Source organism: Phocoena phocoena, chromosome 2, assembly GCF_963924675.1.
Source record: "Phocoena phocoena chromosome 2, mPhoPho1.1, whole genome shotgun sequence".
Taxonomy (NCBI): Eukaryota; Metazoa; Chordata; class Mammalia; order Artiodactyla; family Phocoenidae; genus Phocoena; species Phocoena phocoena.
Genome location: NC_089220.1, coordinates 25,092,224 through 25,112,093, shown reverse-complemented (window position 1 = coordinate 25,112,093; position 19,870 = coordinate 25,092,224). Strand labels below are relative to the sequence as shown.

Below are 19,870 nucleotides of genomic sequence, written 5' to 3'. Positions count from 1 at the left end.
CATTTTGGTTAGCCATCGGAGCCTAAAAAGCAGACTGACAGAGCTAAAAACAGAACTTTGGACTTGGGTTTGAATTGTAAATGTGTCACTTCCTAACAAATTGGACAAATTTCCTCATCTGTAAAATGGGTAGTATAATAGGTACCTATAAGAGCATTAGAGATGGATGTAGAAGCTCTGGCCCCCGGTGGCATGTTACCTGCTGACTTCTGGGCTCCCAGGCCCACACATTTTCCCTTGAGCAGGAATTGATCTTCTGAAAATCTGGTTAATTGGCCAAATTGCAAATCCTAGGCCAAGGGTTCTCCTCAACTAAGAACCACGTGAGGGGAACCTGTTAAATGCAGGAAAGTGGGCTCCACCCCTAGATACTCTTAGTGGGTGTGGGGTGTGGCCTGTGAGCTTACATTTTAATATCCCAGGTGATATTGATACCAGGGGTGGATTTTGAGAAGCACTTCAACATGTTAAGAAAATCTAACTGTAATAGAAGAGCCAAAGAAGCACATCTGGGTCCCTTTTGTGAACAATGAGACAAAGGATCTGAAACATCCTGTCTTCCAAGAGACGAGGGAGGCCAGCAGGATCTGGCAGGTTTGTACTGTTGGTTGTTTTAAACCCTAGTAAGAATTCAATGTGACCAGTCTTTTTGTTTTTTTAAATTTATTTTTGGCTGCGTTGGGTCTTCATTGCTGCGTGCTGGCTTTCTCTAGTTGCGACGAGTAGGGGCTACTCTTCGTTGCGGTGTGTGGGCTTCTCATTGCGGTGCCTTGTTGCAGAGCACAGGCTCCAGGTACACAGGCTTCAGTAGTTGTGGCACATGGGCTCAGTAGTTGTGGCTTGTGGGCTCTAGAGTGCAGGCTCAGTAGTTGTGGCACACGGGCTTAGCTGCTCCACGGCATGTGGGATCTTCCCAGACCAGGGCTTGAACCCATGTCCCCTGCATTGGCAGGCGGATTCTTAACCACTGCACCACCGGGAAAGCTCTCAACGTGACCGGTCTTGCCTAGCCTAGAACCTTTTACGAGGTAACCCAGAGGAGGAAAAATGGGGCAAAAACAAACATCCAGGTGGCTGGGGCAGCTAAGTTAGAAACAGCTGTGGTGTTCGTGCTGGATGCGTAGCCACGGATGGCTCCTGGTGTCCGGGATGGGAAGAACAGCCAGGTGAGCCAGGACGGCCTACACTGGACCAGAGCGGGGGAGGGTCCTCTCTGATTTCATGGGCCTCTCCTGGCTCTGATACCAGCGGCTCCTGAAATCCTCCCTTTAACAGGGTCAGTGACCCCTCTGTGATTCTTTCTGCTCACACACAGGTGTTCCCTAAGCTGGCAGCCACCTGCACAGCATCTCTCTCTCCTTTGTACAGTTTGAATAAACACCATTTTATAGCTGATCAATGCCCCAGCCCCTTCAAGGCTCCTTTTCAGCCCCCTTTTCTTTAGTTTCTCTCACCTGTGGCCTGATGTGGTAGTAATTTAGCATGTCACTTGGATTAAAAATGGGGCTGGTTAAGTTCAGTCTGGGTAATAGACAAAGCATTAGGTATAGATTAAATTTAGTGTGTTTAAGTGTCAAGGTAAATTATATTAGAAAGGAGGGGAATTAGCCGTTTCCTGTGAAAACAGACTCTGGGATATCTGTATCTTGTTATTTATTTTTTTTAAGTTTCAGCTAAAACATAATTGAAACATTCCTGTGCTAATCGTATTGAATTCCCCAGACAAGAGACAGGGAAGGGAACTTGGCTACCACCTAGTGACCCGAGATCCTGGCCTCTCTGACCCTGTAATATTCTAGTTGCACCAGAGTGCTGTTAGATGGTGATCCCGGACCAGACTAATAAACCTCCCTCTAGGTGTGATGTAATTGGAAATATCTGGCTTTCTGAGTTTCTCCAGGTAGTGGCTCTGAACACACCTTGTCTCATTCTGCTTCCTGATGTGACTTCCCCAAATGCCAGAAGTGACAGTGGAGTGTGTGGTAAGGGTACCAACTAAGGTAGGGCTCTCTCATAGGTGTAGTTCTTGGGACAACTCTGCATTGGATCCCCTTGCAGCAAGTTGCTTGGGGAAGTGGGGTCACTTCCTCTGGTGTAAATGCAATTGACCTATCTGACCGAAGGACTTGGAGTGAATGTGCCCCTAAGGTCCTGCTAGCTCTTCCCTGCCTCCTAGGTAACCCTTTACGAGTTTGAGTAAAGATAACCAAGTAAAGATTACCTAACTGATGTTTAGTCTAAACTAAACTCTGCACCCCGGAGCTCTGCCTGCCCAGCAGGGTTAGGTAATCACAAACGCAGTCCAGGGGAGCTTGGCTTGGACTGTAAGCAAGGGCTCCCTACACCCCTCTGCTCTGCTGGGGCTCCAAATTCTTCATCAGACAGAATTTGAAAATAAAGTGCTTTATTGCTGAGGTTCCCAGAGAGTTTCAGGGCAGCTGCCTAGGGGCTAGGACTGAAGTTCCCTACTTTTGGAGGCTTTTATGAACAGAGACAGTTGGGATATCAGCATTTCAACCCCGCAGAAGGCAAGAAGGTGTGGTTGCAGAGGGAAGCGGGAGATGAGGGGTGAGGGGAGGCAGGGAAGAGGCACGAGGTGTGCTGGGAGAGCTGATCATATGCATCTCTTCCCAACTCTGAGCTCAGAGTGTTCAGCGACATCACCTTGGGAGCCTGAAGTGGGCCACAGTGGGAACGTTTACACCACAGAAATTGAGGCTGTCCCCCTGCCACCCCCCCCCCCCGGGAGAGCTGATTTACCAGCTCACCCTGCACATGACTCATCCTTCTGGGGTGGTTCTGAACCCACCCCAAGCCTGGCCACTGTGCTCATTCAGGGCGCTGTGATCTCCCAGCCCCACACATTCCTACAACCAGGACAGAACAGAGGTGAGCTGGACAAAGAAAGGGACCAGCACTCATTGATCCGTTCTGCACCTGGATCCTGCCTTGTCTTGGCTGCCACGGCCTGTCTATCCACTTACGGTCCCATTGATGGCCTTCAGCCCTAGACTGAAGTGGTGTCCAACGAAAGGCCGCTCGGGGCTGAGGTTAAGCCTCCCAGCAGGGGTGGGCAAGTGGGCCACGTACGACCGCTCAGCGCTAAGGAGGGCTGCTGGCCCAGGGCTGGTTGGCTGCTGGCCCGCGGGCCGGGATGACGAGACTGGCCCTCACGGCTGGGGCTCTAAGTGACTCACTGCAGGTCCCGGGGATCAGGGTGTGTGGAGAGCCGGGCACACACCTGAGCACAGAGGGAGAGGGAGGACAATGGGTGTCCAGGCTGCGACAGCGCCTCCCAGTGGGCAAGAGGTAAGGCCGCCACAGCTACGCATCTCGGGGCAGCCCCGGGGGCCTTGGGAGCTGAGCTCCCTCCTCTCGCCCTGGGCCTTATACACTCTTCAACCTTTTCCCCAACCCCACACCAACACCTGGGGTGCTGACCTCCCCGCCTCAGGTTCAAAGGCAGAGGGCTCGAGGCACCAGACTGGCCTCACCAGGTCTGGGCCAGGCAGGGTGAGCGGCCCGTGAGGAAAGTTCTCCAGCACAGCAGCCCTCATCAGAACTCCTTGGCCTCCTGCAACTGCGCCAGGTATTCCTCCTCGGGGGGGTTGTCCGTGCAGGCCCGGCCATTGTTCGGGGGCCGCACGGCGTGGTAGCGGCTCCAGTCCCCCTTACACAGGATCCAGGGCAGCGTGTCCACCTTGAAGTGCAGCTCGGGCGAGAAGTCGGTGCTGACGAGGTCGGGCGCGCCGGCGCCCTTGCCTCGGGTCAGCAGCCGGCTGCCCGCGTCGTAGCAGCAGTGCTGGGCGGCCAGTGTGCTGCTCTCCCCGGACAGCAGAGAGCGCAGGCAGAAGCGGGCCGTGGGCTGGTACACGTCCAGGCGCTCGCGTGGGCCGCTGGCGTCCCTCCACCGGAAGCTGCGGCCCTGGTGCTCATCCTGCAGGCTCACGGCGCTGGACACGGCCTCCAGCGGGTACGCACACGGGCAGCTGGGCAGGTCCCGCAGCACCTGGCTCAGGTACTTGGCTAGGAAGTCACTCTTGCAGTTCAGCCACTTCTCACAGCTGTCCACATCTGCAGAGGGCAGGGGAGCGTGGGAAGGGGACCGGTCAGCCCCTGGGGTGGGGGGGACTGGTCAAGGGCCAATGCACGGAGGGGGAAGGCCTAGGCCCCAGCTGGTGCAAAGCTGTGCCTTGGTAGGGCCGTAGGGGCAGGAGGGGAAGGACCCACACCAGAGCCGGGGGCAGTCTGACGTGGCCGCCGCTGTTAACAGATAAGGGCAACCACACACCACGCAGGCAAGCTGAAGCAACAGGCCGTAGCCGAATGGACATCAGCCAAGGGGCTGGAGGAGGGGCCTACAGGCCCTCTGCAGAGCTAGGCCTTGTTCCTTTAGATGCTGGATGGTGGGAAAGATCCTGGGATCGTGGGGAATGAGCTGGGGTGGGTGGGGGCAGGGACAGCAGTTTTAGCCTCTTGGTAAGAAAATGTTTCACTGTTTTCACCACTGGCCCATTCTTGTTCTTAACTTTGCCTTTCTTAGGTTCACTCTGTCTTTCTGGGTCCCCTGTGACCCCTCTGTCTATGCTGCCCTCCCCCCCCCCCACCTTGGAAAATGTGGCCTCTGACCCTGGCCACCCAGAACAAACTGCTCCTCCCTCTTTGCTGCAGACCCTTGGGCCCACTTGGCAGTGCTGTACCTAAGTTGGTTGCGTGTGTCTTTCCCCTGAAGACCTGAGCCCCTTGAGGGCAGGGACTGGGCTTGGTCTTCCGGGAATCCCCTGCCCCACACAGGGCCGGGTGCACCCTCCCGGCTCAGTGAGCTTCTGTGGCGTTGAGCATAGGACCCATCTGCAAGGGGGCTGTGGGCAGCTGCCTGCCTCCTTGTGGGGTGCAAGAGACACAGACGTGGAGTGTGCTGGGGAAAGCGCGGCCCGCTCCAAGCTGCCGGAAGGGGCAGTCCTGGAGCTCTGGACCCTGACCTGTTTTTGAGGGTAACTGCTCCCCAGACACAGCCTGCCAGGAGCCTCCAAGAGTGACCAGGGAGTGGAAGCCAGAATGTCCCCTCCTATCCTGCTGCCAGGGAGCGTACGCCCCACTAGATGGTCTCCAAGCTCTGGGCTCCCCTCAAGACCTTCTTCCCAGCAGGAATATCAGGCTGGGAAAGGCCAATGGGCCTGGGTAGGGGGTTTGGAAATGTTACGGTCCCCTTGCTGGGGAGGCTAACCTTCCACCTGGAAGATGTACCCTCTGCCTCAGTGGATGGAGGCAAGATTCCTGCCCGCGCGGTGAGGCTCCACCTTCCCGAGAGAGGTTTCCCCCAAACCCCCAGGGGCAGGGCCTAGCCCACCACTGACCTGGGCTGAGCATGTCCGTAGAATTGTGGGCCAGGGGCCGCCACCCCTCACTGGGGAAGCCCAAGGGGTCCTTGTCCTCGGCGCCTTTGGAAAGAGAGGAGGCCAGGCTGGTGGTGCCGCAGGGCACCTCTGTGCTCCCGATGGGAGCCCAGCCCTCACTAGGCTCTCGGTGCCCGTGGCATCTGGGACAGGCCTGGCACAGGGCAGGACCACTGTGTGTGTGAGCTTCCTGCCTCCCCTCTCCCAAGCCCACCCTATACAAGGCTTACACGCCCACATTCCCAGGGGACCAAGTCCAGCGTGTAAGCCGCTCCATCTGCAGGAGCTGCGGCTCATCTCACCAGGACAGGGGGACAGGTCGCAGGCACGGGACTCAGTGGCAGTGCAGGTGTAGCCACAGGGCTGAGTCCTCTGCTGGCTGCCGCTGCCGCAGCTCCCACTGCAGGGAGACCAGCGGCTCCATTCCTCTTGAAGCCGAGTCTGCGTCAAGGCAGGGAGCCAGGGGTGAGGGAGCAGAGCCCACGGGGTGCCTTGGTGCGAATTAGCAGAAGGCACCCCTTCCTTGGGAGGATACGGCCCGGGCCAGGACACCCCTAGCGGACGGAGCATGGGCTGAATTTCAGCCCCACTAATCTGCTCATCTGGGTACCCCTGTGCAGTGAACACCCGGGCAAATGCAGGAGGTGTCACGACTCCCAGCCACCCACTCTGTGCCCACACAGCAAAGAAGAGGTAAAGCCACCTGGAGGCCACCTGACCACTGCTGAGGGGACCTTGGGCAAGTCCCCCGACATCTCTGAGCTACAGTTTTTGTGCCAATCAAAACCAAGAGTGACAATACTTCCCTGGCACTGGGGGTATTAAAGAATGTCCCTGCTCCCCACGTCCTGGTCTGAGGGACCCAAAATGCACCACGACAGTACCCACAGGCCTTTGGCTGCACGGGCCTGAGACCCAGGGCTCTCTGTGGAACCCCCAAAGTACTGACACACACACCCAGCTCTCTCCTCGCTTCCCAGGCAGGCCTGAGCAGGCTGGTACCAAGTGTTTAAGGAAAATCAATGGAAGAAAAGCTGAAAGTCATGAAAATTCTGCCTGTTCGCTTACATGACTTTGGTGAAATGGAAAAAGCCTGCTACGACTTAGTCTGAACCAACAATGAGACACCAGGGCTCTGGGGAGAAGTGCTATAACTGTGTGTGAAACATGTGTGTACCCAGGGAAAACTGAAACTGCAACATGCAAAAATAAAAATGCCTGGGGGCTTCCCTGGTGGCGCAGTGGTTGAGAGTCCACCTGCCAATGCAGGGGACACGGGTTCGTGCCCCGGTCCTGGAAGATCCCACATGCCACGGAGCAGCTAGGCCCGTGAGTCATGGCCGCTGAGCCTGCGCGTCCGGAGCCTGTGCTCCGCAACGGGAGAGGCCACAACAGTGAGAGGCCCGCGTACCGCAAAAAAACAAGTGCCTGTCATGGGGCTGGGGACAGGCTTTAGGTGGTATTTTCTGAATAGTCTACGTTGTTATGTTGCTTTCTAAAAAAAATGTAATAGCCAATACTTTGTTTACTATGTACTGGCACTTTAAAAGTACTAACTCACGGGCTTCCCTGGTGGCACAGTGGTTGAGAATCTGCCTGCTAATGCAGGGGACACGGGTTTGAGCCCTGGTCTGGGAGGATCCCACATGCCGCAGAGCAACTAGGCCCATGAGCCACAACTACTGAGCCTGCACGTCTGGAGCCTGTGCTCCGCAACAAGAGAGGCCGCCATAGTGAGAGGCCCGCGCACCGCGATGAAGAGGGGCCCCCACTTGCCACAACTAGAGAAAGCCCTCGCACAGAAACGAAGACCCAACACAGCCAAAAAAAATTAATTAATTAATAAACTCCTACCCCCAACATCTTCTTAAAAAAAAAAAAGTACTAACTCACTTACTACTCTCTACACCCAATTCTACATAGTCAGGTTTGTGCCCATGTCCATTTTAGAGAAGAAGGAACTGAGGCCCAGAGAGGTTAACCTGCCCAAGGTCACTCAGCTGGTAAGCAGTAGACCCAGGATTCAAACTCACACAATCTGAAGGTGAGGTCAGTTGTGAGTGGTGGGATTTATAATATTTCTTAATTTGTTGGAAACGGATATGAATATACATATTATTAACAAATGTCTGTTCTGCTTAGGGGATCTCAGGGCTGTTGTGAGGGTCAAATGTTTGAAAAACAAACAAACTTTGCAAGCTATGGGTAATGCTTGGCTGGTGATGGTGTCTGCACAGGCCTAGGCTCCAGGCCTCCCCAGCTGCCCCTGCCCGGGAAGCTCTCACCCCCATTTCCACTCAGGACCCCCAGGGCCGGGGATGTCAAGATGGGGGAGCTCACCGGAGCTATCAGGCTCCTTGAAGGCCCGGTCCCCGGGGGACAGCCAGCCCCGCTCCCAGCCTCCTGCGCCCCCACTGAACCCATGCTCTTGGTCATCGTCGTCTTCCTCGTCGTGGTCCTCTTGGTCCTCACTCTCACGGTACTCTGGAGGGTAATCCTCCTCTTCTCCTGCGGCTCTGCCCTTGAGACTGGGCCTCCCTTCCTCGCCCTCCAGGTAGCCCCAGAATAGGGGCCAGAAGAGTTCCTTGGCCGGCAGCCAGCTGGGGGCCCCCTGGGACCAGCGATTGTTAGGCTCAGCCAGCAGGTCCATCTCCACCTCAGCCTGGGGGTCCTCCACCACTTCGATGGTCACCTGCAGAGGTACAGACACACCCGGCCAGTGAGGGAGGGCTCAGAGCCAGACTCCGAAGGCAGGGGAGATGACAAGCCTGGGGGCAGGGGGAGAGGCCCAACCTTTTCTCCAAACCAGCCCATTCTTCTGGTCCACCTTCTTGGTCTCCCCGGGCACAGAGGGTCACAGTCTAAGACCTGGCTGTGCATCAGAATCCGTTGGAGATTCCTGAGCCCCTGACCCCACCCCAGACACGGATTTAATTGGTGTGTGAGGTAGGGCCAGGCGTAGTGGTCCTAACATGTGCCGGGGTGGAGACCCACTCATTTAGGAAAAGCTGGGTTTGAATTCTGGCTGCAGCAGCCCACAGGCTGCGCAACTGCTGGGGCCACTGACGGCCCTGAATCTCCATTTCCTCATTCTAGGGCCAGAAAATGAGGCCAAATGACAGCAGATCCCCACAACAGCCCTGGGGAGGGCTCTCGCCCACTACATCGTGGACAGGAAATAAGTAACGTGAAACCATTTATGTGAAAGTGAACTTTAAAAACGTCACTTTGGGCTATTACAAAGCGATAGGAGGTCACAGAACAAAATTTGGGGAAAAGAACAAGCAAAATATAAAGAAGAAAATGGAAATCACCCATATTCCATCTCTGACAGGTAACATTTTGGTGATTAACCTTCCAAGTTTAGATATATAGACACACACACACACACACACACACACACTTTTAAACAACTTTAGAATGTTGTGTGTTCTATATTTTTGTGACCTTCTTTCTCTTTTGGTGAAAATGTTTTGTAAGCTATAGATGGTACACAAAATGCAGGAATTATTGTCATTAGGGATTCGGGACTGATGGTGGAGTATGTAAACTGGAATTCCACCAACCCCTCTAGTTTTCTCTCCCATAAAGCCCCTCTGGTGGGCAGGTCACCACCCACTGCTCCACAGGCAGGGCGGGGGCTGTCACCTTCTCCGACCTGCACAGGACCCCTGCCCTCCAAGCAGTACCGGATGGGACACCTGACCTCAGAGCTGAGCTCTTCAGCCCAGCTTCTCTCCAGGTGTCTACTGGGCCCACGGCGCCCCTGTAGCTCTCACCTGGATATTGGGGTTTGGGGCACTCAAGTCTGTGTTGGCCAATCCCGGCAGCTTCTGCAGCTCCAGCAGCAAGGGAGCGTCCTCCAGGGTCCCGGGCAAGGAGGTCTTGTCCAGGGTCAGGGCTGCTGGCTCAGTGAGAGCCCAGCGTCTGTGTCGGCGCAGCCCTGCCTGGAGGCGGGCTCTGGAGAGCAGAGGGGGCTCCTCTTCTTCTCTAGGAGAGCTGGGGTCTGGGGAGGCCAAGACCTGAGGGAGAGATGGGAGGGAGGGGTGCCTGAGGTCAGCGCCCATGCGAACCCGGAAAAGGCTGGTGGGGGGCGGGAGCAGGGGGAGATTCGGGAGCCCTGGGGGCAGACCAAGTCACAAATTCGCCTGGAGACTGTGTATCCAAACGTGTCTGCTTTAACACCTCAGAGGGTGGACGGCGTCCACAAAGCACTCGGGCAAATGATGCCAGCGCGAGGCACGAGAAGGAGGGTTCAAATCAGGTTTCTACACGTGGAAGAGACACAATCCAACCTGCTCATTTCACAGATGAACAAACTGAGGCCCAGAGGGGAAGTGAGATGTTTAAGGCGGTGGCTCCAAAGTGCAGTTTGCAGACACTTGCCTCAGAATCCCCCAGGGCCCTTGTCAGAGAACAGACACCCAGGCCCTCCCACGTCGGGGCAGGAAGGCTCAGGGAGGCCGACAGGGGCGTGGGCAGCAGACCCAGGCCCTTCCCCTCGGCACACTCCCCGGCCACCTGGCCTTCCCAAGCCATCCGTGCGGGGGCTGTATTTCTTGGCATCCCTGACCACAGCAACCTTCCTCCGCCTGCTCACGTGGGGCCCGGCCCCTTTTCCTATTCCAGGCTGCTTGTGTGGCCGTCTGTCTGCCAGTTAATCCCCTCCACCAGCCAGTGCCATGAGGTCCACACTGGGACTGTCCTTGATGCAGCTCAAATACTAAGTGAAAGCAGTCCTGGATGTCTCTGACTCTTGCTCTGGCCTTCCCTGCTCAGACGGTAGAGCACTGGGTCGGCACCTACCTCCAGGCTGCAGCCATTGCCCAGGTCTCTACACCAGGGCAGAAAGAGCCCTGTCCAGGGCTGCCTTGTGAGCCTCAGGGGCCAGGAGCCTGTGGACCCTGCCTCACCCAGGCCACAGCCTTGAGCCCACCTCCCGCCTCATACCTTGGACAGTGTGGTACGGCTGAAAAACATGGGTCTGGAGAGTCAGATCAGCTTGGGTTCAAATCCCAGCTCTCCCCACTTGCTCATTCAATTTGATGATTTCCCACCAACAAAATGAGAATAATAATAATTCCCACCTGGAAGGATTGTCAGAATTTTATTTATCAAACACTTCCACAGCATCCCCTGTGGCAGGCACTATTCTAAACACTTAGATCACTCGTTTAATCCTCCCAACAACCCTCAGAGGTAAGGGCTAGCTGTCATTTCCATTTTGATCATGAAAACTAAGGCACAGAAAAGGCAAGTAACTTGCCTGAGGTCACACAGACATTTACTGTTAGAAGCAGGATTTGAACCAGGCAGCCAGAGCTCACACTCTTAAACAGCATGCTCCAACACTGCAGGTGGGAGCGCTGAGAGTCTACTTCACATATCAGGGGCTGAATCAGTCTTGTTTCTCATGTCTCTCCCCTTTGACCCCCTCCTTCTGTGGTCCCCAGAGGCCTGGCTCCAAGGCTCCTGCACTGGGACTTCCCTGGTGGTCCAGTGGTTAAGACTCCACGCTTCCACTGCAGGGAGCACGGGTTCGATCCCTGGTCAAGGAACTAAGATCCCGCATGCCATGTGGCACAGCCAAAAAACCAAACCAAAACAAAAACCAGAACCAAAACAAACAAGGCTCCCGCACTAAACACCTGGTCCCAGGGCAGCCATGGGCCCATCTCAACCGGGGCCCAGAGTCTCTCAATGAGTGAAAGTGTTCTGGTCCATATAGCCGGGACAGATGAGCAGAAGATGGATAGATGAGTAATGGAACAACCCAACCCCTTCTCTGGCCAATCCTGGAGGCCTGGAGCATCCCCAGATGCCACCTTCCTAGCTGTTCCCACCCATAATTCCACGGAAGCCCTAACTGTCCCCACAACTTTGCACAGCAGTTCCTCTATCTGCAGCCTCTGGGCACAGAAACAGGCAGACTTGGGGCAGCAGCAGTTCAGGGTCTGCAGCCTTTCTAGCTGATTCACATGCCCCAGGCTCCTGGACACAAACACCAGGTTTCATCTGCGGACATTTGGCAATGACATTTGTAGTTGTCACAGCTGGGGCGGGGAAAGGGGTGCTACTGGCATCTAGTGGGTAGAAACCAGAAATCTTACAATGCATACATAGCACAACCTCACAGCAAGGATTATCCAGCCCAGAATGTCAACAGTGCTGCAGTTAAGAGACCCTGCTCTAGAGTCAGGCTGCCTGCGTCTGAATGCCAGTGGTGGCCTGGCTTCTGACCTCTGGGGCCCTGGCAGGCGACATAACCTCTGTGAGCGTCTTCATCTGTAAAATGGGAAACGGTGATGGGACAGGGCTGGCACCGAGCAGGCATTCAAAGTGTCTGTTTCCAGCCCTCCCCACCCTGGTGCCCAATCGGACCAGACGACGAGCAGAGACCACAGAAAGCCCTGGCTCAACATCACAGCCACACACACCACCCTTCCTCTCTTGGAGCCTCCTGCCCTGTGTGTCAGCCCCTGGGGAACTCCCCGGAGTGGAGGGGGACATCTGATCTTAGTTTGGGTTCCCTGAGAAGCCGACCCTGAGACAAAGATTCAAGGGCAAGTGGTTCCTTTGGAAGGTGATCCCTGGAGACACCAGCAGGGAGGGAGGCAGCTAATAAAGAATGCTCCATGGAGCCAGTGACCACGGTGCACAACTGGAGCGCATCTCACTGGGCGCCTCAGTTATGCCATCGGTCATCGGTTGAGGGAGGCTGGGTGGGGGAGAGGATGGGCACTCCAGGAGCTTCGGGCTGGCCATGCACAGCTCAGAGCAGGCCCTAGTGCCAGCAAAAGGCCTCAGGCAACTGGAAGTGAGGCCTGCAGGGATGTGGGCAGAGCACTCAGAGCCCTGACGTGTAAGCACCGTCTGAGCGCATCTTCTGTACCGCGCCTGGACCACGCCCTTTACCTACCTTCTGACACTTACTCCAGCTAGGGTGTAAGCTCCGTGCAGGTAGAAATGTTTGCTTTGTTCACGCTGTATCGCGTGCCTAGCACAGTGCCTGGCACGCCACAGGCGCTCAGTAAATCATTTCTGAGTGATTGAATGAATGCCGGCACCGATGAGGGGTGAGTGTGACTATCTCTGTGTTAACGATGAGGCTGTGGAGGCTCAGAGAGGGTAAGGGGTTTCCATAAGGTCTCACAGGTTACACTATGGGAGCTTAGGTTCAAACTCAGCTCTGCCGGATCTCAACTCCCAGGCATTGGTGCACACGCGCCTGCGCAGACACTCAGGCCAATTACCCCTCAAGCGCAACCCCCTCTGCATTCAAAAAGCGCTTCGGCTTTCATCTTCTTGTCTGGCCCCGAAGGTGGTGGTAACGAGTGCAGGCTGGAGGCCACATCACCTGGGATCAAACCCCAACTTGGACACCTACTGGCTGTATGACCGTGGGCAGGTTACTTAATCTGCCTTAGTTTCTCCTCCTGTAAATTAGGGAAACGGCCGGCCATCCCTGTCTCATAGGGCTGTTGAGTTAGAACGGCACCTGGCACATGCAGTGAGTGTTACCTAGAGGTGCTGATAGATAGCTCTCAGAGAGAGAGCAGGCAGCACCCCTCTCACCAGCACGGTGTTGGTTCTTTACATCTTATTTGGTTTGAAGACCGCCCCCCTCCACTACTGATGCAGATCTCTGGGCGGTGTATTTCCATGACATTCTGAAGCAACTTTGGAGGCTCCCGCCTGTTTAAGAACACCTGCCCTATCCCATGGGACCACCTCCCACATCTTTTATGCTTAAATGTGGAGTTTCACACGTGTACAAATACACAGCTCCATTCTTTTGGGGATGGTGTCATTACCCAGATAAACACGAGATATATAGATATACACCAAGATATGTCCCCACCATTCATTCTCTCTCTCTCTCTCTCTCTCTCTCTCTCACACACACACACACACACACACACACACACACACACACACAAACACGGGCCCACGCATATGCTCCCAGGCTTGGCAGGGCAGCCCTGACCCGTGTGTTTCCAGTTAACATAAGAGCCCCCCCCTACCCACAAACCCTTACTGCATTGCTTGAGCATTGCCTGCTAACCTGCTTCAGCTCCCCTCACAGTCCCCCCACTCTCCCTTCTCCCCTCTGCCTCCTCTCAGGGGTCAGGAACTTGTTCCGGATAATGAAATCCAGTTGCCAGGTGCACTCCAGCACCTCTCCTCCGCGCAGCCACTGCTAAGGCCCGGGCGCCTCCCTACAGAGCCCGGCAGCACACACAGTCACCACGGCTTCCTGGAGGTGCTGGAGTCCCATCATTCAAAGGCGGTTGCTTCTCCAGACAGGCCAGAGGACCACCGGCAGAGGAGTGGGGTTGGATGTCACCCTCCTCACTGGTGTGTGCTGTTCTAACCCAGCCCACCCTGGCCGGGGAGGGAGACCTACCTCAGAGCACACCCTCCAAGCACCAGGGCTGGCTTCACGCTGTGTGACCTGTGCACTTGTACAGCACGCTGCACAGGGTTTACTGCTCTGCTGTTGCCATCTTGAAATGCTTAGAGACCCCACGTTTTCATTCTGCACTGGGCCCCATGAACTACGTAGCCAGTGCTGTCGAGCACCCTGCAGATACGGACCCAACGAATCCTCACAACCACGAGGTACCAGCATCACCCTCACTTCCTAGAGGAGGCAGCCAAGGATCCGAGAGGTGGAGGAACTTGCTCAGGGTTACACGGGGGGCTGGCAGACCAGGTTTTGAGGCAGATGATCTGGCTAGAGAGTCTGTGCTCTTAATCCTTGTGCTTTGCCAGCTCCGGGCACGGGCAGCACCTTCTAGTTCACTGCCTGCCACTGTGGGGTGCGGAATGTGTCAAATGAACAAAACACTAGGACAGGATTTTCTGCTTTTCATATCCATCCTTCCCGTTGATCCTCATAACAACCCAGTGAGGTGAGAAGGGCAGGGACGATTAGGAGACTGAGATGCAGTGAGGCTGGGACTTGCCTGGGACCACTGAGCAGCCCAGCCTCCAGGTCTCAGTTCCCGACCTTCCTTCTCTCCCTCAACCACCTTTCCAGTGGTTCCGACCTCTCAGAGAGAGAAGAATGGTCTGGAGGGAGAACAAAGTTCACAGTCAAGGGCGGGAAGGTGCCCAGCTGCAGGAGGTGGCGGAGGGCAGGGCCACAGGCTCGCCTCACACAGACCTGGGTTCCAGTTCCCCTTCTGTCAGTTGCTCACTGATTAGGCCAGAAAGACCCCAACCAAAGAAGGCCTATCTTCAGAAAAATACCTGCTTCTCGGTGCCACCCACCTGGCAGATGAGACCTTTCAACCCACCATGCCCCTCCTGCAGTCCAGGCCCTGCTGCCAGGTAACTGGCTGGATGATGCACCAGGACTGAAGTGCTGCCTATGTACCTCTACCACATGCACGACGCTGCCCCGGGTTTGGGGAGCTCCTTCCTCTGTGTTCAGTCCTTCATCTCAGCCTGCACCCTCACAAAGTACTTCCTCCCACGGCAGCTGAATCCCTGCTGCCGCAGCATGAAATGTGCCCGGCTCTGCCCCGTGGGGGAATCCTTCCTGCGGGACAGTCCTTGAAGCCGAGGAGCTGCCCTCTATCAATTCTTCTCTCTTGCCTAGTTCTAACCTCCAGTACCCTCTTGTGGCTGCAAGTCCCCAGCTCCCCTCCGCCCTGCCCCAGGGTCTTCCCTTGCTGGCCTAGGAGGTGGTGGGTGCCAGGGTTAGGTGCCCAGGGGCTGGAGAATTAAGCAAAGCTGGGTTTGGATCCTGGCTTAGTTATTGGACCCATTGTCAGTTTCCTCGTCCTTCAAATGAGGACAAGACTATAGGAACACAAAATGCCCTGCAGCTGTTTGGGTGGTGTTCTGATCCCGACTAGAACAGAAGATACCCAAGGCAGAGCTGTGTCATTCTTTGCTCGTCCAGCACCCAACAAATCGCGTGGCCCCAGCCCCTTGTAACGACGAGGCCACCCACGTGGACAGTGCTTTCTCACCCCGCATGCCACCCAGCAAAGCGGGTTCTCATCCCCACTCGACTGTGGGAGTAAACTGAGGCTCAGCAACAGGCCTGCCCAGAGAGAGGATGGCGTATTTTGTTCACGATCGTAATGATTTCAAGACTTTAGATGAGCAGGCTGGAGCATGACACGCAAAGGTCTCAGTGTAGCTCTGGAAAGACAGACCTGGCTCCCAACCCCAGCGAGGCTCACCATCTCTGTGCCTCGATTGTTTTCATCTGGAAAATGGGAATGATGCCCATGTCAGATATTTGACAATGAACTAACATCATGTGAAGTACTTTGTACTGAGTCTGCCAGGCCCAAGGGATGCTTACTGCCCTGCAGTCATCCTACACCTTTGGATCCAGGGGGGGTTTATGTTCTTCAGCTTCTTCACAAAGCCCCCTGGGCTGGTCAGCGACGTCTGACGCATCACCAAGGCCCTAGAATAGCAGTGCGCGCTCTCTCAACATATTCGTCAGCTCACACCTTCGATGTGTGACTGCTTTAGCACACATCATTCACACTTGGGAAACAACGTTTGAGCTGGACGGGACCGTGGAGGTGACTTAGCCCCTCATTTCAAATGTCAGGAAATTGTCCAAGGGGAGTCACACATGAGTTAATAACCAGCTGGGACCAGAACCCCAGGCCTCGGGCTCCAAGCTCTGTTTTTCCTCCATGCCAGTAATTTGTTTGAAAATGTTTCTGAGGGCTCTGCCAGGCTCTATACCAGGGCTGGGGATGTGACTTTGGCTCTGAAATAACTCATCCTCTGGGCTGGCCTTGGGGGAAGATCTGGCAAACATACTAAAAATAATTACAATCAAAGGGGTAAGTAAAAAAGTATGCCAATTCAGTTAATTTTATTTCCATTGTCATCTCCACTGAGGAAGTGGACTGGCCAGAGGCTGTTCAGTTCCTCTAGATTTGTCTTCAGCTGTGGCTCCTAACAACGGGCAGGAAGACGGGGTATCCCACAGGAAATAACGTCTGGCTCTGGGCAGGGGGTGCTACAGGCATCTAGTGGGTAGAGGCCAGAGATGCTGCTAAACATCCTACAATGCTACAACTCCCAACAAAGAAGTGTATAACCCCAAGATGTTGGTAGTGTGGAGGTTGAGAACGCCTGGTCTACAGGATGTACTCTCAACAGGGGCAAAAATTAGATCTTGGAGGAGGAGGCAAAAAAATCTAAGTATTATTGCAAAACAATGGTTTGTAACACTCCAAAGGGCCTTAGTGCATGAATAGGGAGCGTATCTGTGGTATTAAAATTTCATGGGGGAGGCACTTAGAACAAATAGAGTCTAAAAATCTCCTTAGGAGGGAGGGCAGTCGTGAAAAAAAGATGGACAAACAAGGGTCCACAGAGACCACCACCACCCACCCCCCACCCACCCCCACCCCCGCTAAAATGCAGGGGACGTGCTTTCTTCCCGTTGCCTCTGGAGGGCCTCAGCATCCTGGGCACTGACAGGGCCCCAAGCTCAGGCTCTCGCTCACTTCACTGCTCTCCTGCACCCGCCTCGGGCCCTGAGTGTCCTCATCTGGAAAATGAGAAGAGCCACTCCGGCCTCCCCCTAGAATTGCTCCGTGCACTGAGAGGCCAGGACCCCCTGCCACACAGGCCTGCTCCCGTGAACCCTGCAACAAGTCTGGCGGGCTTTGTCCCCATGGGGATGAGTCCGCTGTGGTCCAGGAGGGAACGGCTGGACCGTTGACCCCTGGCGACGGGAGACGCGGGTTTTGACAGACGGTGATTTCTCTTCGTGTCTAAACTACTCTTGGTCTCACTCCTCTGTCTTCGGTCGCCCGCAAAAGGTCACTCACAGCCCCTCCCCACCCCCAGAAAGCGCTCCTCTACCTCTTACCGACCTCTTCTGCTTGTTCAAGTACCTAATGATATAAAGGTCCCACCCAGCAAGTTGGAGGCCCCCACTTACTACCTCACCTTCTCTCAATTCACACCCCAAAGGACCCAAATCCTTTGAAGATTTGATTGAAGAGGCTGCACCAGGGGCTCACTTCACCGCTGGAACCTCAGCAACACCCGCCCGCCACTCCGCAAAGCGCTGCGGTCCTCGAGCATCCGCCGGACTCCTCTCGGAGCGCGCACCTGAGCCGCATGGCTGCAGGAGAGGTTCGCTCAGGGCGAGGCGGCCGCGGGGACGCGGCGGGCGGATGGGAAATGAAGCCGGGAGGCTGCAGGGTGTCTGCGCACCAAACTCAGCACAGAAGTAACGTTTCTCCCCAGGGTCACCTGCTTCACAGCCCGGGGGTGTTTTCCGCAGGTCCGGCGCACTTGGCCACCGCCCGATGCCCGCCGACGTGCGGGCCGGTCCCGCCCCTCGCACTCGGGGGCCACCACTCGCGTCCCGGTCCTGCTCCCCGCGCGGCCAGAGCTGGGGGCCGGGGGAGCAGGGACCCAGCACGCCGCAGCCCGCGCCGCGCCGCTCACCTCCGCCAGCCTCACGTGGCTCCAGCCGGGGCCCCGCGGCTTCCGCAGGGGGAGCGCTCGCACCGCGGCCAGCAGCGCGGTCAGCAGCACCACGCAGAGGGGGAGCGCCGCGCGGCCGGGGAGTCGAGGCATCCTCTCCCTCCCGAGGCTGCTCCGCCCGGCGCCTTCGCGCCTCCCGGGCCGCTCCGGCGAGTCGGTTGACGCCGGGCCTCGCCTCCTTCGGGGGCGGGAGCGCTGGGACGGCGGCGCAGGCCCGGCAGCGCCAGCGCTCAGGGCTCGGGAGGGAAGCTCCGGCGGCCGCGGGGGCGCGCGGGGCGGGGGCGCGCGGCTCTCCTCTCTCTCTCTCTCTCTCTCTCTCTCTCTCTCTCTCTCTCCCTCTCTCTCTCTCTCTCTCTCTCTCTCTCTCTCTCTCTCTCTCTCTCTCTCTTCTCTGATCTCTCTTCTCTCTCCTCTCTCTCTTCTCTCTCTCTTCTCTCTGTCTTCTCTATCTACTCTCTCCTCTCTCTTCTCTGTCTGTCTCTCTTTTCTCTCTCTCCTCTCCTCTCTCTTCTCTCTCTCTCTCTTCTCACTCTCTCCCTCTCTCTCTCCCTGGCCCGGCGTGGGCGCCCCGGCTGCTCTCAGGTCGGCGCTCGGGGTGTCCCCCGCCCTCCCCGGAGGGGTGGCCCCTCGCGCTCCCGGACAAGTCTTGGCCCAGTGGGCGGCTCCCTTTGATCTGGCCGCCTCCCCGCCCTGACTGCCCGCCGCTGTCGCCGGCGCAGCCCCAAGCGAATTCCTGTTCGGGGAAAGTCGCAGCCCGCTTGCCGGCGCTCTCCAGTCCAACTGTGCGACTCCTGCGGGGTCCTGAGGGCGACGCCGGGGCTCACCGACCGCCAGAGCCTCGCGGGCTAGGGACGCGCCGCAGCCCAACGCGGGAGCCTTCAGCTCTTGGGCAAATGTGCACCAAGGTAGGGTGGCTTGGGGAGGAAGGCCTGGAAGTAACTCCCCCAAGGCTCTTCCAGCTCCCCTGCTGGAGGTGGAGACTCGAAAAAACACCTGCCACTCTACACTCAATTTCCCAGCACTTCAAGAGCCAGGAGAGAGCTGAGACTCAGATGTGAGGATAAAGTCCCAGAAGGACAGCAGCTAGCCACGTCTGAAGGAGTGGTCAGAGATCCTGCCCTGCCACTGGGTGTCACCTAGTTTCATCCTGGGTAAAACAGTGGGGCCACCCACTCCCTCCAGAGGGACACTCGTGCAGGGATCCTCCCGTGTAGGGCGTGCGGTCATGAAATAAAACCTCAGCTTATGATAATGATCAGGAACTATGAGTGGCAGTGACGATTTTCATGGCTGGGGGCTGTTAGGGACTGTGAGCTCCGTGACACAGGGCAGGTGGGGTGGGGTTTGGACAGGTAGGTGAGGAGCAGTCAGAAGGCATTATTATGGGCCAGGGGCCATATGGAGGAACACAAAGGCTTCCTGGTTTCTGGGCAGGGACAGCAGATCCCTGGAGGTGCTGGGAAGGATGCCAGAAACCTGGCCATAGGGGAAAATTTGGGATCTGGGTTTAGCCTTAGAAACTCTTAGGAGACTAAGCACATTTCTGAGAAACCATTCCTATCCCTAACAGCACTGCCCAGGACTCTGCAGTTGTTGTTGTTGTTTTTTAAATAAATTTATTTATTTTTGGCTGCATTGGGTCTTCGTTGCTGCGTGCGGGCTTTTCTCTAGTTGCGTTGAGAGGGGGCTACTCTTCGTTGCGGTGCGCGGGCTTCTCATTGTGGTGGCTTCTTTTGTGGAGCACGGGCTCTAGGCGCATGGTCTTCAGTAGTTGTGGCATGGGGGGCTCTCCCTCGCCGGCTCTAGAGCGCAGGCTCAGTAGTTGTGGCGAACGGGCTTAGTTGTTCCGCGGCATGTGGAATCTTCCTGGGCCAGGGCTCGAACCCATGTCTCCGGCATTGGCGGGCGGATTCTTAACCACTGCGCCACCAGGGAAGTCCTTCTGCAGTGTTTTGAATAGTGCATCACAGGGGTTAGTTGCAATG

The 19,870-nt window shown here is 56.2% G+C and overlaps 1 protein-coding gene across 1 annotated transcript; it reads right to left on the bottom strand.

Annotated features, from left to right (window-relative positions):
- Positions 1 to 3,556: 3,556 nt before the first annotated feature.
- Positions 3,557 to 17,978, bottom strand: ISM2 (isthmin 2). The gene is made up of 6 exons (XM_065871645.1): positions 17,649 to 17,978; positions 9,176 to 9,418; positions 7,737 to 8,088; positions 5,699 to 5,950; positions 5,358 to 5,441; positions 3,557 to 4,074 (listed from the first exon to the last, which is right to left on the bottom strand). Exons 1-6 carry the CDS (start codon positions 17,976 to 17,978, stop codon positions 3,557 to 3,559), a joined length of 1,779 nt encoding a protein of 592 aa, XP_065727717.1.
- Positions 17,979 to 19,870: the final 1,892 nt, after the last annotated feature.

Excerpts from the sequence above, each read along its gene's own strand:
- ISM2 (XM_065871645.1), bottom strand. The coding sequence starts at position 17,978 with ATGCCTCGACTCCCCGGCCGCGCGGCGCTCCCCCTCTGCGTGGTGCTG. Across the intron at positions 5,442-5,698 it reads CGACCTGTCCCCCTGTCCTG|GCGCCGAGGACAAGGACCCC; the intron begins GTGAGATGAGCC and ends CTCTTTCCAAAG. Across the intron at positions 4,075-5,357 it reads TACGGACATGCTCAGCCCAG|ATGTGGACAGCTGTGAGAAG; the intron begins GTCAGTGGTGGG and ends TGCCCTCTGCAG.